The sequence below is a fragment of the Narcine bancroftii genome, chromosome 1, assembly GCF_036971445.1.
Source record: "Narcine bancroftii isolate sNarBan1 chromosome 1, sNarBan1.hap1, whole genome shotgun sequence".
NCBI lineage: Eukaryota > Metazoa > Chordata > Chondrichthyes > Torpediniformes > Narcinidae > Narcine > Narcine bancroftii.
This window is the reverse complement of record NC_091469.1, coordinates 131,713,618-131,730,738: the sequence shown is the minus strand read 5'-3', so window position 1 is coordinate 131,730,738 and position 17,121 is coordinate 131,713,618. Positions and strand designations below refer to the sequence as shown.

The following is a 17,121-nucleotide window of genomic DNA, read 5'->3' as shown; positions in this document are numbered from 1 at the left end:
GGCCTTAAGTGCGGACTTTAGTTGCTGGTGGAAACGCTCCACAAGGCCGTTGGACTGTGAATGGTGTGCCGTGGCGTGGTGCAGGTGTGTGTCACAAAAGCGTCCAGAGGCAGACCATATGCGGAGGTGAATTGTGCTCTGCGGTCTGAAGTTATGTGCGTCGGGACACCAAATCTAGTGATCCAATTGACGATGAATGTCCTAGCACACGTTTCAGTGTCTCTGGATGGCAACGGGATGGCCTCTGGCCAGCATGTGGAATAGTCCACCACTGTTAGAATGTATCTCATGTTTTGAGATACTGGCAATGGTCCGACCAGGTCCACATGCACGTGTTCAAACCTCCTGCGTACCGCTGGAAAAGGCTGAAGAGGTGCCTTGGTGGGCTGCTGAATTTTGGCCGTCTGGCAGGAGGTGCATGTCCGTGCCCATTAAGCAATGTCTTTTCTTAGTCCTTGCCATATGTATTTATTTGACATGAGCTTGACTGATGTTCTGATGGACGGATGAGTCAAGCCATGTATCTGGTCATAAAGGCGTCGCCTCCATGATGCCGGAATCAATAATCTCGGATAGCCCAAAGACACATCACAAATAAGGGTTGGGTTTCCCTGTTGTGGTGCCACCTGTTGTACATCCAGGTTAGTAATGGCTGTACTGTGTGCCTGAACATTAGGCTCTATGGCCTGTGCACTGGCCAATTCAGAAATATTGATTCCACCCTGAATATGATATAAAGTTGGTCTGGTCAGTATATCTGTGACAAGATTGTATTTTCCTGAAACATGGCACACGGCCGTCGTGAACTCTGAAACGTAGGATAAGTGACGCTGCTGTCTTGCCGTCCATGGATCCGTTATTTTGCTGAAGGCAAAAATGTGTGGCTTATGATCTGTAAACACAGTGAAATGGCGACCTTCCAAAATATATCGGAAGTGCCGCGTGGCTAGATACAATGCCAACAGCTCGTGATCAAACGTACTATATTTCACTTCCACTGGCCTTGAACGTCAGCTGAAGAAAGCGAGGGATTGATAATGGCCACTGCTCAAGAACTACACCCATGGCCATACTCAAGGCATCAGTGCTAACCCTCAAGGTAGCCTCAGGGTTAGGGTGGGCAAGCTTTGCGGTTTTGGCCAATGCTTCGTTGACAGTCATAAATGCAACCTCTGCCTTTGATGTCCATGTAACGTCCTTGTGGTTGGTGGAGACAATCTGAAACAGAAGTCGAAGAATGTCAACAGCTGCAGGAATAAACTGGTGATAACAGTTTATCATGCCCAAATACTTCTGCAGTCCCTTAACTGTGGTAGGTTGGAAAAAGCACGAACTGGGTCTACCTTGACGGATAAGGGAAATATACCATCGGCTGTGATCTTGTGTCCTAGGAAGTCGATGGTGGATCTGCCAAACTGACATTTGCCAGGGTTGATGGCAAGACCGAATTCCTCTAGCTATTGGTAAATGCGGTGCAAATGCAGGTGGTGATCTTGCTCAGTTTGACTGGCTACAAGGATGTCATCCAAGTAAATGTATGCAAACTTCAAATCCCTGCTTAAAGCATCCATTAGCCACTGGAAGGTTTGAGCAGCATTTTTCAATCCAAACAGCATTCTAAGAAATTGAAAAAGCACAAAAGGGGTAATATTGCTGTTTTAGGAATGCCATTCTTATGGATAGATATCTGATGATATCCCTTGACCAGATCAACCTTGGAAAAAATGTGGCAATGGGTGTAGATGGGCAGCAAAATCCTGCATATGAGGAATTGGGTACCTGTCGGGTGTAGCAACATCATTAAACCTACGGCAATCGCCGCAGGGTCTCCATCCACCTGTTTTCTTGGGTACCATGTGTAATGGTGATGCCCAAGGACTGTTGAAGCATCGAATGATATCCAACTCCTCCATTGCCGTAAACTCTGCCTTTGCTTGCAGCAGTTTATCAGGTGGAAGATGACGAGCCCTGGCATGAATCGGTGGGCCTAAAGAGTCTATGTAATGAGACACACCATGGGCTGCTTTTGAGGCATTGAAATTAGGAGTGAGAATACGGAGAAATTTGTTGAGCAGGGCAGCATAGGCATCCTTGTGCAGCATATGCATCCCAAGCTGGGAAACTCTCCCTTTGCTGCATGCCAGCGGGCATGTCTGAAAAGTTGTGGCATGAACCAATTTCCTGTTTCATGTCCACCAGTAAGTCATGGGATCATAAAAATCCACACCCAAAATGGGTTAAGCAACAGAAGCTAAGACGCATTTCCAATGGAATGTGGTCCCTCCTATTCCAATTGTGATCCGTCACATGCCAAAGCTGGGAATGGTAGTTCCATTTGTTGTTGTTGTTGTTTATGTGTTCTTTCAAAATAGCTCAGTAGGAGTAAAGTGACCTCAGCACGTGTGTCTACAAGAAACTTGCACTTACCCGCGTTGTCTTGAAGATACAATAGGCCGGTATTTGCGCAAGTTGCTGAGGTCTTTAATTTCTCCTGTAATGGGTACATGGCTGGACACATTTAGGGGCATTTTTCCCCAACGGCGTTGGTAAAAACACCACTCTCGACACATGTCATAGGAACATAGGAAGTAGGAACAGGAGTAGGCTAAAAATGGCCCATCGAGCCTGCTCCGCCATTCATTAAGATCATGGCTGATCTAATTTATGACCTAACTCCACCTACCTGCCTTCTCCCCATATCCCCTAATTCCTCTATCATGTAAAAATTTATCTAACCGAATTTTAAATATGTTTAATGAAGCAGCCTCAACCACTTACCTGGTTAGAGAATTCCAAACATTCACTACTCTCTGGGAAAAACTATTTTTCCTCATCTCTGTCCTAAATCTACTCCCCCAAATCTTGAGACTGTGTCCTCTCGTTTTAGTTTCCCCGGCCAGCTCAAAAAACCTTCTTACATCTATCCTATCCATACCCTTCATAATCCTATAAATTTCTATAAGATCTCCTCTCATTCTTCTGAACTCGAGCGAATACAATCCTAGACGATTTAATCTTTCATCATAAGTCAACCCCTTCATCCCAGGGATCAACCTAGTAAACCTCGTCTGGACCGTCTCCAAAGCCAGTATATCCTTCCTCAAATATGGAGACCAGAACTGGACACAGTACTCCAGGTGCGGTCTCAGCACCTTCCTCCTTCTTTGATTGAACTGCAGATACAGGAGGCTCGAAGGAACCAGGAGATGTGTCTGCTGCCAAAACAGGCTGTATTTGAGCAAACTCTTGTGTAGGAGTACAATAGAGCCTGTCAGTCTTCTGTGATATCTCATGGGGACGGCGGAAATCCATGTTAGGGATTGGTATGGTGACACCAGCTGGGAGCTTTGATAGGAATAGGGTTTCAAAGAGCAGGCATTAAGAATGACTATCCGCCAATGCATGCATTTCATTTATTAGGTCCAATCGATTCCTGTCACCCAAGCCTTCCATATTCAAAAGCCGCATGCCGCGCTCATGTCGTCAATTCCAGTGTATCCAGGAAAAACTGGCGGAACCTGGTGTACTGATTCTCCACGGGGGAATTGGCAATTAATTTGCTTACTCGAGATGCGGTGCGTCCAACGCACCTACAACATGCCAGAACTTCATGTCCTCCGCCGTTATGCCCCGAAGACGAAACTGGGTTTCAATCTGAATGAGGTTGATGGGTCCAGAAAGGAGGCAAGCGAAATACAAATGCATTAACTACCGCCGTGGAGGCAGCTACCGCTTCTGCTGTAGCTGCATCCATTACGACTGTTGACTCAGGTTTTGGCTGAATCTTGCAGTTGGGGTCACCAATTGTAACGGCTATTACTTTTAAATTAAGCCTAGTGAGTCGCCTGCGCCTTCCGGCAGGAGACTTAGCAGATCAAGCCTAGTGAGTCGCCTGCGCCTTCCGGCAGGAGACTTAGCAGATCAAGCCTAGTGAGTCGCCTGCGCCTTCCGGCAGGAGACTTAGCAGATCAAGCCTAGTGAGTCGCCTGCGCCTTCCGGCAGGAGACTTAGCAGATCAAGCCTAGTGAGTCGCCTGCGCCTTCCGGCAGGAGACTTAGCAGATCAAGCCTAGTGAGTGGCCTGTGCCTTCCGGCAGGAGACTTAGCAGATCAAGCCTAGTGAGTCGCCTGTGCCTTCCGGCAGGAGACTTAGCAAATCAAGCCTATTGAGTCGCCTGCGCCTTCCAGCAAGAGATTTAGCAGATCAAGCCTAGTGAGTCGCCTGTGCCTTCCGGCAGGAGACTTAGCAGATCAAGCCTAGTGAGTGGCCTGTGCCTTCCGGCAGGAGACTTAGCAGATCAAGCCTAGTGAGTGGCCTGTGCCTTCCGGCAGGAGACTTAGCAGATCAAGCCTAGTGAGTCGCCTGTGCCTTCCGGCAGGAGACTTAGCAGATCAAGCCTAGTGAGTCGCCTGTGCCTTCCGGCAGGAGACTTAGCAGATCAAGCCTAGTGAGTCGCCTGTGCCTTCCGACAGGAGACTTAGCAGATCAATGTGCCATTCCTCGGCACTCAGTATCTCTCGTGTGCAGTCCATTAGGTGAGTACCACGCCAGCGACAGTTCGTGATACTGCACTGTGCGCCCACTCATCCTGCTACCTGGCCGCTACACTATATTATTTGTCAGAAAACTTGCAAATTATCAACTTGTCCCTAATAAGACAAAGCTAAAAATACCAAGCTGGCATGAACTGTAGAAAGCAATACTGAGAAGTCAAGGTTTCAGTGTTCCAAGTGAAAAAAAAAGTCAGATCATATAGTACAAAGAACTTTTATACAGTACACTTCAACTAAATTAACAAAAGAGAAATTTGATCTATAACACTCCTGTGTTTTACAGACAATAATCTGACAACAGTGAAATCCTCAGTTTAAACTCATGATATGATAAAAGTGGAACAATCACAAAATATTTTTGTTTACAATATTTACAGAATAAAATTTGGATCATTTAAAAAAGCAATACATTTTGCTTAATTATTTGGTTGAACAACCTAACCATCTGAGATCTCTTGTACCAAACTATTTCAAATCCATGGTACATATCCTGTACAAATGTTAGGAGTACCAGTATCTCTCAGCAGAAGTATTTGTTGACAAGTTCAATGTATTAAAGATTACTACCTGGAAATCAACAACGGCAAAGCTGATTTCCTCCAAACACAAAATCTTGTGTGACTTCAGGCTGTTTCATTGAAAAGGCCTTGAGAATTCAAAACACAAATAGGCCTTTCAGCCTATCATGTTTGTTGTGCCATTCAATTACTGATTTTCTTCCACTTTTGCAACAATTTTCTGCACTACCTCCACATCTCTCTGGCAATTTTCCAATCTCCATCTTGGAACTATTTAACAGCTGAATCTCCAGAGCTCCAAAATTCCAAAACGTTTACTACTGACTGGTTGAAGACCAATATTCTCATCTCATTGCTGTACAGTCAATCTCTCATGTTAAGACCATGACTCCTAATTGGTTTGAGCAGAAGGAGATGCTCAGGTATTGAGTTGACAAAGTCTATTTTAGTTTTCAAGTTCTTTATAATAAACCAAAGCTTTGAAAATCAACATCTAGGAGGGAAAATAGCCTTACCTGCTGACCAATCTCCAGGAATGGTCATTGAACAGCCCGCTGTGCACTCTGTTTGTCCGTATCCCTCGTAAAACTGGAATGATAAAGGTCTACAGCTTATTGATGAAACAAATGAAAACACTGTTATTCAACATTTTGCAACCAAGGTTGACCGAACTCGGGCTTTTCTCTTTGGGGCAAAGAAGAATGAGAGGTGAAAACAGAGGGAAACAAGATTATGAAGGGTTTCAATAGGGTGGCACCCAACATCTTTTCCCTGGGGCAACAATAGCAAATACCAGAGCACATATGTTTAATTTATTTTTAACTTTTTAATTATTAAAAAGTAAAATTTAAAAAAAATAAAAATGTTTAAGAAGGAAGGTTTAGACGTCAGAGGCAAAAATATTTATGCAGAGAGTGGAGTGCCTGGAATGCATTGGCAGGAGGGGTGGTGGAGGCTCACACAATAGGAGCATCCAAAAGACAGAGGGTTATGAGCGTAAGTTGGCAAAAAATAATTAGGTTGCTGTGGAGTAGGTTTACATAGGTTAGCACAACACAATCTCTCTGCTATATTTGATCCTCCAGCTCCTGGTGATGGGTGGCCACTGTCCCTATTACACCGCTAACTATGGTACCCTGGAACCTCGGTAACATTCATCTTTCCACCACGCCTCCATTATGGCTACAATATCCCATTGTTGCATACCTATCCATGCCCTCAATTTGTCCACTTTCCCCTTCAGGCTCCTTGCATTAAAATGGACACAAAGTTCACCTGTCTCACCTCGTCTCTGGTCCTTCATCATCTTCTGCTTCAGCATATGACCTTTGCTATGCTGCCTATCCCTAACCTTTCCACAGTCCCTTCTCTCCAGCTTGGATCCTAAGCCAATGCCAGACTAGTTTAAAGATGAGTTTATTCTCCTCCTCAATACAGTAAAACCTCTGGGGATTAGTAGATGCTGGATATGCAACTTTTCTGGTTGTTTGAGACTCACTCTTACAATGCCTAACCAATGCACCTCCATTAAGAATAAATAGCTTAAAAGACAAAAATATGTTACTGTACTTACACTGAACAAACTTCACTTGCATGAATATGTAAACCTTAAAGCATTTTACTTTACTTTCAGTCACATTCTTTGAAAAAGGCAGCCAGTGATCAGGACAGGACCAGGGTTCGAGGTGAGGAAGGAATTTGTACATTCTCCCCGTGTATGCGTGGGTTTTCTCTGGGACTCCAGTTTCCTCCCACCATTCAAAATGTACTGGGGGTGTAGGTTAATGGGGTGTAAATTGGCCGGCATAGTCTCATGGGCCAAAATGGCCTGTTACCACTCTGTATGTCTAAATTAAAAATCGTGGGCTTAAGAGCCTGCACTGTGCTATAATGTTCCACATTTAACATTTAAAAAATATCTAAAGCATGCAGTAACTCTTTTGTCAAATATTACCGCAGAGTCACAGTCACTCATGCACCATTTTAACTGGCTCACAAAATATCCAATAAATACCAGATGGATGATCAGTTTTACATTCATTGATTGTATATTAGTAACAGTGATGAAAAGCCCAGTTCAGTGGAACTGAACCTGAGCAATGGACAAAGAATACAAGGACCGTTGGCATCAACTCAAGTGGCTGCAATGTTGTAATTGATTTGCTGACTGGTCTTTTTAAAAAAATTCATTTGCAGATCTGATCAGCAGACGAGTTGCTTCCTTTGGAAAATCTAATTCCAAACAGGAAACTAATCATTATGTCACTGGGGCCTGACTCTGCTCAGAAGTCTCCCCATGAACATAAGAGTGAGATTCAGGTAAAGTAAATAGCAAATTACAGAAATTTCACCAGCTATAGATGATGTAATAGGACATTATGATAAGTACTATCAGTTCCAGATATGCTATTTAGGAATTACTATTTTACTGAGCTGGTTCCAAAAACAATCTCAATATTCTTTCTTTGGCTTGGCTTCGCAGAAGAAGATTTATGGAGGGGTAAATGTCCACGTCAGCTGCAGGCTCGTTTGTGGCTGACAAGTCCGATGCGGGACAGGTAGACACGGTTGCAGCGGTTGCAGGGGAAAATTGGTTGGTTGGGGTTGGGTGTTGGATTTTTCCTCCTTTGTCTTTTGTCAGTGAGGTGGGCTCTGCGGTCTTCTTCAAAGGAGGTTGCTGCCCGCCGAACTGTGAGGTGCCAAGATGCACGGTTTAAGGCGATATCAGCCCACTGGCGGTGGTCAATGTGGCAGGCACCAAGAGATTTCTTTAGGCAGTCCTTGTACCTCTTCTTTGGTGCACCTCTGTCACGGTGGCCAGTGGAGAGCTCGCCATATAACACGATCTTGGGAAGGCGATGGTCCAACGCTATTATTACACATAGACTTTCTGGTTTTTGTTGATAATTATCATCAGGCCTAGGTATGGATGTTAGTGAAGCACTGTAATTACATGTATTGATACACCTCTCCAATTAAATCGAGTTTTGCACTGTGTTGAGCATAACCTCCAAGTCTGCATTTTGTTTAAAAATCCTTTTAGTAACTGAGCCAAAAATATGGAGTTTAACTTCCAAGAGACAATTGATTCAACGTGTGAAAAAGGGCAACCATGATGGGTCCTGTGCGGGTCCAATGTTATGGACAGGATCATGAAAATGATTGGAAAAAAAATGGAAATCTGAGAATCCCCAGGTGATTACGTAGATATAGGAGAAGAAAGCCAGTGAGGAAATGTCCATAAATTCAAAGAGGATGAGTATCTACTTCTTTGGAGCACCTGCAGTAGGACACTGATATTATCTCAGAGGAAAATTTGAGTGAAGCAACATAATTTCAGGGCTGTGATGTCTACATTGATCCAAGAAATCCATACATGCAAGTAGAAAAATCAAAGAACAATCTGTCAAGAATGAGGAACCAAGCTAGGTAACAAAAAATTAGCAGCTTTAGTAGGTGTTTAAAAGACTATTAACTGAAAAGAGAAGTGGAATAGATTTGGAAAGAGAGCTGAATGGAAGTCAACTTCACATGGTACTGACCAATGCACTGCAAAATCTAAGTCCTTTCTTCTGTAATTCACACTTGTTCTTCTCATATACAAGAAGAATTAGTAAAAATTAATACGAATTAGTAAAAATTAATTGGGTAAAGACACAAGAAAGTGTCACTTACCTGACACCCTACAGCTGCCCTGATAAAGGTAAGCACTGGCTTGGACACAGGAGCAGCTCCAGTTACCATCAATTTTACCTGTCCACCAAGACTAGCCTGTAAACAAAATGGATTGAGGACTAGTGAAGTTAAAGACATTGTGAGTTCAAGTCCTATGCCAGATACATTAGCAGACAAATCTTAGCTGTCAAACCAGTGAGATACTGAGAGAAAGCTGCATGTCAGCTAAGACGTTAATCTCAAGGCCTGTCTGTTCCTTCCAATGGTGTCCAAGATCCCATGGTCTTAGTTTAAGCAAGGTGTGTATGCACTGGTTGGCATGTATCCCTCAAATAACATGACACATATTAGGGTGGCATGAATGGCGTAGTGGTTAGTGCAATGCCTTTACAGTGCCAGCAATCAGGACTGGACCTGGATTCGAATCCCACACTGTCTGTAAAGAGTTTGTACATTCCATGTATGCATGGGTTTTCTCTGGGGACTCCGGTTTCCTCCCACTTTTCAAAAACGTACTGGGATGTAGGTTAATGGGGTATAAATTGGGTGGGACGGACCCAAAGTACCAAATTGGCCTGTTACAGAACCATATTTCTAAACTTAAATTTAAAAGAAAAATTAATGGGATTCAAATGTGAGCAATTATGTCCAGCATTTTCCATATCACAAAGCAAAACACATGAGATAACTTCAACCATGATAGATACTATGTACATGCTCCATTCAACAACATTTTGGTTAATATGATACTTACAAGATCACCAGATAAAGGAACAGAGGTAGGCCACTGGGGCCATCGAGTGTGCCCTTGATACCTTTATTAATTAGATACTTAACAATTTCCTGTTTAAATTCGTCCAATGATCTAGCTTCCACCGCTGTACGTGGCAGTGAGTTCAACAGATTCACGACCGTCTGACTAAAGAAGTTCTTCCTCATCTGTTTTAAATGGATAACTTCTAATTTTAAGACTGTGACCCCCTTGTCCTTGATTCACCCACCAAGGGAAACATCTCATCTACCTACACTCTGTCAAAACCTTTCAATATTCAAAATGTCTCTATGAGATCCCCTCTCATTCTTCTCTTTGGCTTGGCTTCGCGGACGAAGATTTATGGAGGGGGTAAAAAGTCCACGTCAGCTGCAGGCTCGTTTGTGGCTGACAAGTCCGATGCGGGACAGGCAGACACGATTGCAGCGGTTGCAAGGGAAAATTGGTTGGTTGGGGTTGGGTGTTGGGTTTTTCCTCCTTTGCCTTTTGTCAGTGAGGTGGGCTCTGCGGTCTTCTTCAAAGGAGGTTGCTGCCCGCCAAACTGTGAGGCGCCAAGATGCACGGTTTGAGGCGTTATCAGCCCACTGGCGGTGGTCAATGTGGCAGGCACTAAGAGATTTCTTTAGGCAGTCCTTGTACCTTTTCTTTGGTGCACCTCTGTCACGGTGGCCAGTGGAGAGCTCGCCATATAACACGATCTTGGGAAGGCGATGGTCCTCCATTCTGGAGACGTGACCCATCCTTCTATACTCTTCTATACTCCTAATGAATACAATCCAAGAGCTGCCAAACATTCCTCATACGCCAGCCCCTGGATTCCAGGAATCATCTAGTAAATCTCCTCTGCACCCTCTCCAACAACATCACATCCTTTCTATTTATAATGGTAGATTGGAAAGAATTCTATTAAATTCCACAGTAGCACAAAATGATGAGAAAACTCTGCTTACAATATGTGCATCCAAGATCTAGCATCCATTTACTTGTGTGTTTTACTTTATATATTTCTCCTTCTATTAGTCCATCTTGAATAGACCTTGAAAGGATGATTCCCCCATACTATTCAACCTATCTTTTCTCTATATCTTGTACTTTGTCCAACTCACACTATTAAACACTACATTTTTGACTGACTGTAACACTACCCCCTGCACTTTTGTTTTATCTTGCATACCCCACTGTACTCTGGTATAGGGTAACTTGCCTGGATAGCATACAAAACAAAGTTTATTACTGTAACTTGGTGTACATGACAATAAACCATTTAATTCAAATTAAAACACCACATGTACCAGCATTTCATAACCTGTGATCTATAGGTTTTTTAATAGACACAGCAGAGACGAGCATGACCGAAATAGTAAAAATGTAAAAAGAGGTACAGTAAAACCCCTCCTGCAACTATGGGGATTGGCAGATGCCGGATAAGCGAATTTTGCAGTTGCTTAAGATTGTGCGCTGCGTGATTGCTTGGGGGCGCCAATTTTAAACGTTCTGATTTTATAGTTATTTTTCAGTGAATTTTTTGCTGGTTGCTTAAATTCCGGATAACAGGAAGCTTACTGTAATAAAATTGATGGCAAAAAAAAAGCAAAAATTCCCTACCAAACCCATCAGTAATCTAGTAAGGGTCTTGAGCTTCCCTGCTCCAGAACCCTTTCTTCTCTGGTGGGTTTGTTATAGGTGGTCCACTATAAGTAAAGTAATTCTTAAGGTGGTCTCTAGGTGAAAAAAGATTGAGAACCATTGATATGCACAATTATGAGTACCCCAATGTAGACCTTCAAGCCTGATGTACCTTACATTCCAAGAGAACAAGGCCGTAAATCTCAAACTACCGCTTCAATGCAAAAGTCTGACAATTTCTTTCCTCAACTCCGAAATGAAGATGTTTCTCCTCATTTCACATCTTACTAACTGACTCACTTTTCATGTAACTATGCGCTGCTTCTAGAAACTTCAACCAGAGGACCAGCTCAACACTTTCAAAATCCTGTTTTATTGAGATCACTTCCCAGTTTTCTGAAGCCTGAAAAACAACAGCCCCAATCTGTTCAATGTCTTCTCATGCAGTAACTCTCACATTTCAAAAATTTACCAAATTACAGTTAAAATTCATACCACCCAATAGAAGTGAAACTATTAATACAAGACTAAATGCAGATTGGGTCATCTGTGATCTGTGGATATAAACAGGAACTCCCAATAGCTAACTATTCCAATTCTCTTCTCCATTCTCATACTGATATGTCTGTCCTCGGCCTCATCCTTTGTGAGGGTGAGGTCAAAGTAACCTTGAGGAACAACACATCTCGTCATCGTTAAACCCAACAGCATGAATATCACTTTTACCAACCTTAGGTAACCCCTACCTCTATCTGGTTCCACAGTTTCCTTCTCTTCTTTACCTACTCCCATTCTTATTTTTCCTTTCCACTTTCACTACCCCCCCAACCCCCATCGTCTCTCCCACTACCTGTCTCTTCGCCTCTCTATCTTTTATCCAATACCCTTCACCACATAGCTCCTCCCCAGCTTCTTTCCTCCCTTCATTTTCCTGATAAACTTGACAGAATTCCTTACTCCTTAAAACTCGATAGAGGATGCCAATCTGAAATGATGACTGACTGTTTCTGCCCATGTTTGCTGCCTGACCTGCTGAGTTCCTCCAGCTTCTCATTGTTTGCTCAATATTCTAACATCTGCACCTTGAATTTCTTTATTTATTAGCATCGATTGTGGACGTGAAACATAAGGCCATAAATCTGAGAGCAGGGTGGACATTAACCTCCAGTGCAGTCTAATACAGTTTAAAAGATCAGAATATATTTAAATATTTGATGGCTTGTCTCAAGTACACACTGTATACAACGAAGTGAGGCCAAGACCTTCAACAAAATAAATAATTTTCAACTATTGTTCCAGATTTTTTTTAGCTTTTCCTTTCTCAGCCTTCACTTAGATGACAGGAACTGTATTGTGAAGCTTAAATAAATAAAGGACAAAATTATTTTTCAAACCCACATTAATATGCCTATGTCATTTTAAAGCTATAAAGTAAAATAAACACTAAAGAGTACCCTTTCTGGTTGAATGGTACGAGAATTGCTCTGCAGGAAACTGCAAGAGTGGTAAACAAAGCTCAGGCCCTTGTGTAAACAAATCTTCCCTCCATTCACTCACCTATACTTCCTAATGCATCAGGAGAGCTGTTGAAATATTAAATGAATCATCCCTTCCCAGTTTTTCTCTTTTCCCCACTTCAGTCAGGCAGAAGATGTACGTGTTTGACAACAGAAACTTCCAGATTCAAGGACTGTTTCTTTGCAAGTGTCATCAGACTCTTGAATGGATCTCACACGAGCAAACGATTTTGCCCTTTCAGATGTTTTTATCTATACTTTTCTCTATTCCCTGCACTATGCTTTTGTACCCTCGTGATACCCTGCACTACTAACAACTGTTACATCTTTTAAACTGTATTAGACTGCACTGGAGGTTAATGTCCACCCTGCTCTCAGATTTATGGCCTTATGTTTCACGTCCACAATCGATGCTAATAAATAAAGAAATTCAAGGTGCAGATGTTAGAATATTGAGCAAACAATGAGAAGCTGGAGGAACTCAGCAGGTCAGGCAGCAAACATGGGCAGAAACAGTCAGTCATCGTTTCAGATTGGCATCCTCTATCGAGTTTTAAGGAGTAAGGAATTCTGTCAAGTTTATCAGGAAAATGAAGGGAGGAAAGAAGCTGGGGAGGAGCTATGAGGTGAAGGGTATTGGATAAAAGATAGAGAGGCGAAGAGACAGGTAGTGGGAGAGACGATGGGGGTTGGGGGGGTAGTGAAAGTGGAAAGGAAAAATAAGAATGGGAGTAGGTAAAGAAGAGAAGGAAACTGTGGAACCAGATAGAGGTAGGGGTTACCTAAGGTTGGTAAAAGTGATATTCATGCTGTTGGGTTTAACGATGACCAGATGTGTTGTTCCTCAAGGTTACTTTGACCCTCCGTTATAGATATATTGATTTGCTTGTTACTGCATGCCCTGCTGTATGAGTTGGGTTGCCTGCATCATATGTAAAACACAGCTTTTTACTATAAACCTGACAAATAAGCAATTAAAAAGCTTGAATTAAATGCAATGTTAAAAATACAGCAAATGCAATAAAATCCTCATGCAAAAGATAATTTAATTAACACATTCAACATTTAGAAAAATAATATTAGCAATATTAAAAAGTCTTCATTTCATTAAGCATCTTTAATTTCTCTAGTTATCACCTGCACCCCCAACACTTGCCTGTACTTTACGAAAGACCAATGTGTCCCAAATGCTGTTGCGTCGCATTATCCCTTTCTGAAGTTCTTTTATTTTTCTCCAGGAAGCAAGTTGCAATATCTTTCTTTTTATAAAACCACTTGCTTGGTTATGGACCTAGAAGTCAAAGTCAGGTAAAAGAAATTCATTAAAAAGTCCCTGAAGTTGTGATAAACTTCTTCCCCAAGTCTCTATTAAGTAGAATGAATTATTTAATTCAATTTATCTCATTCTTAACTTTAACTTGAACAATAAAAAATATCAAATGGGGAGTTTTGTCCAGAAAATATTTGGCATAGACTTGAATTTTAACTTTGCAAATTTGCTTTCACAATCACTTTACTTTCAGTACAGAAAGAAATCAATCAGTGCATCCATTCTCCACAAGATAATTCATTAAATCCCATCTCTTGTTTAGTTTTACATATCCATTTTCCCTTAGAGTTTAATTACGTTTCAGGACAGAGATCAAGAAACTGCTTTGGCTAGAGTTTTAGTGAATCTGTGAAATTCTCTGCCAAGGAAGCTGCCTCTTTAAAGACCATCTAGATTTTCATATAGTGATGGTTTTGGGAAAAAGCAAGCAAGTAGAGCAAAGTCCACAGCCAGATGGTCTACTCCTGCTCTGAGTTTTTGAGAGACAGCACGGAAACTGGCCAATGATCCCGTGCTACCAAAATACACCAATTAATCTACGAACCCTGTAGAGTTTGGAGGGTGGGAGGAAGCCAGAGCACCCAGAGGAATCCCATGTACACAAACAGTGCCAGATTAAAACCCAGGTCGCTGGCACTGTAAGAGTGTTGCATGCTATTCAGAGTGGCATAGAATTGTATAGTCCATTTGGCCTACCAGAACTTAAATAAATGACCTCCTGTTTGTGAAAGATGCAAATTAAGTTAGACAAGAAAATAATGAACAACTTTCATTATCTACACATTTAAAGTGGTGTTTGGGATACCATCCAAAAACATGTTAGACTTGGAGCTTTTTTGGTACTGGATCTGTTCTTCCTGGTAATGAGAGGGTATCCCATTATATTTGGACTTGCATATGACACATCTTTCTGGATTTAACAAGGGTCTGATGGAAAAATGGTTGATAAACAAAAGCCATTCTTTGGACACTTTCTTTTGTGAAAGGTACAACTCCTTCTAGTAAGAATACCCCCTTCCCCCAATTTCCATCAACTTAAACTTGCTTGGGCTTCTCAAACATAATGAAACAGTAAACTAGAACCAAAACAGACATCATAAGAAAATAATGAGTCTGAGAATAGTTAAAATGGAATTAGGCCTACGCCTCATAATTACTGTTAGTAACTTCATTCAGAATAGTTTGGATAGAATAACCCATTTATGCATTTAAATCTCCATGAAATAAATTTTGGAATTCCATCGTCCCATCAGACTGAGCAGAGGTGGCTTTTTACTGAGCTGCTTTACATAATAATCAAGGCTTCAACGAAGTAGAGGTGCTGATATTCAGTTCAAGTTAAATCAGGCCTTTAGAGGGATTTTCCTGATTCTACCAACTATCATCTCATGATTTGATGCCTATCAAAACACCCAGAAATAAAAGATCCTTACCAAAGTGGTATGACTTAAAAAAAAATGATCAGAAAGAGTAAAGCATCAAAATGGAAAACAAAACTGCAGATGCTAAAATCTGAAATAAAAACAGAAATAACCACGTGTACTGAATGGGCCGGGCACCATTTGTGAAAACAGAAGCAGAGTTATCGTCAAGTATCAGAGGATCTTTGGCCTGAAACATTATGACTGTTTATTTTTCCAATGCTGTTGCTGGACTTGATGACTGGAGCTCGCATTTTCTGTTTATATTTCAGTGAAGCTTCTGAATTTGTTTGAAGTTCAATCTTACCCTATCATACATCCTATTAAGAAGGCGGGGAACAACTGGAAAAATAGTTGGTCTCAAAACTCTGATGTCATCCATTAGGAGTCTGATGTCTCCCTGAAAGAATCCAATTCGTCCACCATGACAGAGGACCACAACCTGTGAAGCAATACCAACAAGTTAGCCACAAATAATTATCGACAATGAAGAAGGCATCTGCATTGATGCAAAATTCATTTGGTTAATCTGTGTTACTGAAAGGGTGGGTGACTGACAATGAGTAAATCCCAAAAGAACTGTTCTTTTCTTAGTACATTGACAAATTAAATCTTCTGTGCATTTCCTGAACTCATCAATTAATAGAAACATACAGCACAGTAATGGCTCACCTCATCCATCCCAACTGTGATGCCTATCTATACTAATCCCATTTGCTTGCCTTAGATCTCTATTTCTTTCCTGTACAAGGGCCTTAGGAATGTTGTATTAGTATCCGTCTTCACTACCTCTTCTGGGAGCTTGTTCCAAATATTCACCACCTTGCATGTGAAAAACCTACTCCTCAGGTCTCCTTTAAATGTCTCCCCTCTTACCTTAAACCTCAGCCATTTAGTTTTTGACTCCCTTGTCCTGAGAAAAAAAGATTCCGTCTCTTTAAACATCTGTGCTCTTTGCATTTAAAAAAAATACCTGTTCCTGCTTCAAGGAAGTATACTCAAACATTTAATATTGTTACATTAAATTGTGGCTTCTTGCAAAAAATAAAACAACCTTCAGTTAAAAGTAAATGTTTCTCCTGTTCAGTAGTGTGGACTCAATAGTCACAGCTTCCAACTCTTGTATATTTCTAAACCAATAATATTTTATATCATTCTCATTGCAGGAAATTGTGATTCCATCTGGAGAAAACATTTACAAATGTGCAAAATGCTAACAAGAACACAAAGTGATGGCCACATTTGAAGTTAGCAAAAAGATCATTTTATTTTAAACAGGAAAACCTGCAGATGCTGGGGTCTAGTGCAGTGCACAGAAATGCTGGAGAAACTTAGCAGGTCACGTAGCATCCATAGGAAGTAAAAGGCAGTTGATATTTGTACCTCCAAAAATTTCCTGTTAAATTTAATTTTATTTTAAACTTTAACTTGTTACAGTATGGTAACAGGTTCCAGTTTCTTCCAGCCCATGAGCTCGTGCCTTCCAAATGCACCAATACACCCATGGTATTTTTGGAGGGTGAGAGAAAACCTGAGCACCTGGCAGAAGACCACACAGGTCATGGAGAGCACATACAAACTCCTTACAGACAAAGCAGGATTTGAACACAGATTGCTGCTGCAATAGTGTCTCGCTAACCGTGTCTATTGAAATATGCCCAGGCCCCTTCAAAATTTAATGGCTGAGAAGTTTACTCCATGTAAAATCT

At 41.6% G+C, this 17,121-nt stretch overlaps 1 protein-coding gene across 16 annotated transcripts in view; it reads right to left on the bottom strand.

The window, feature by feature from the left end:
- acsl1a (acyl-CoA synthetase long chain family member 1a) overlaps positions 1-17,121 on the bottom strand; it is a 241,795-nt gene that overhangs the window by 48,316 nt on the left and 176,358 nt on the right. For 15 of the 16 annotated variants that reach the window (XM_069939945.1, XM_069939833.1, XM_069939872.1 and 12 more), the window contains 4 exons: positions 15,720-15,854; positions 13,818-13,952; positions 8,747-8,842; positions 5,587-5,659 (listed from right to left, as the gene is read on the bottom strand). In XM_069939945.1, coding sequence (XP_069796046.1) covers positions 5,587-5,659; positions 8,747-8,842; positions 13,818-13,952; positions 15,720-15,854 — 439 coding nt within the window. The remainder of the gene's footprint in view (positions 1-5,586; positions 5,660-8,746; positions 8,843-13,817; positions 13,953-15,719; positions 15,855-17,121) is intronic. The other variant, XM_069939862.1, reaches the window with a different exon arrangement.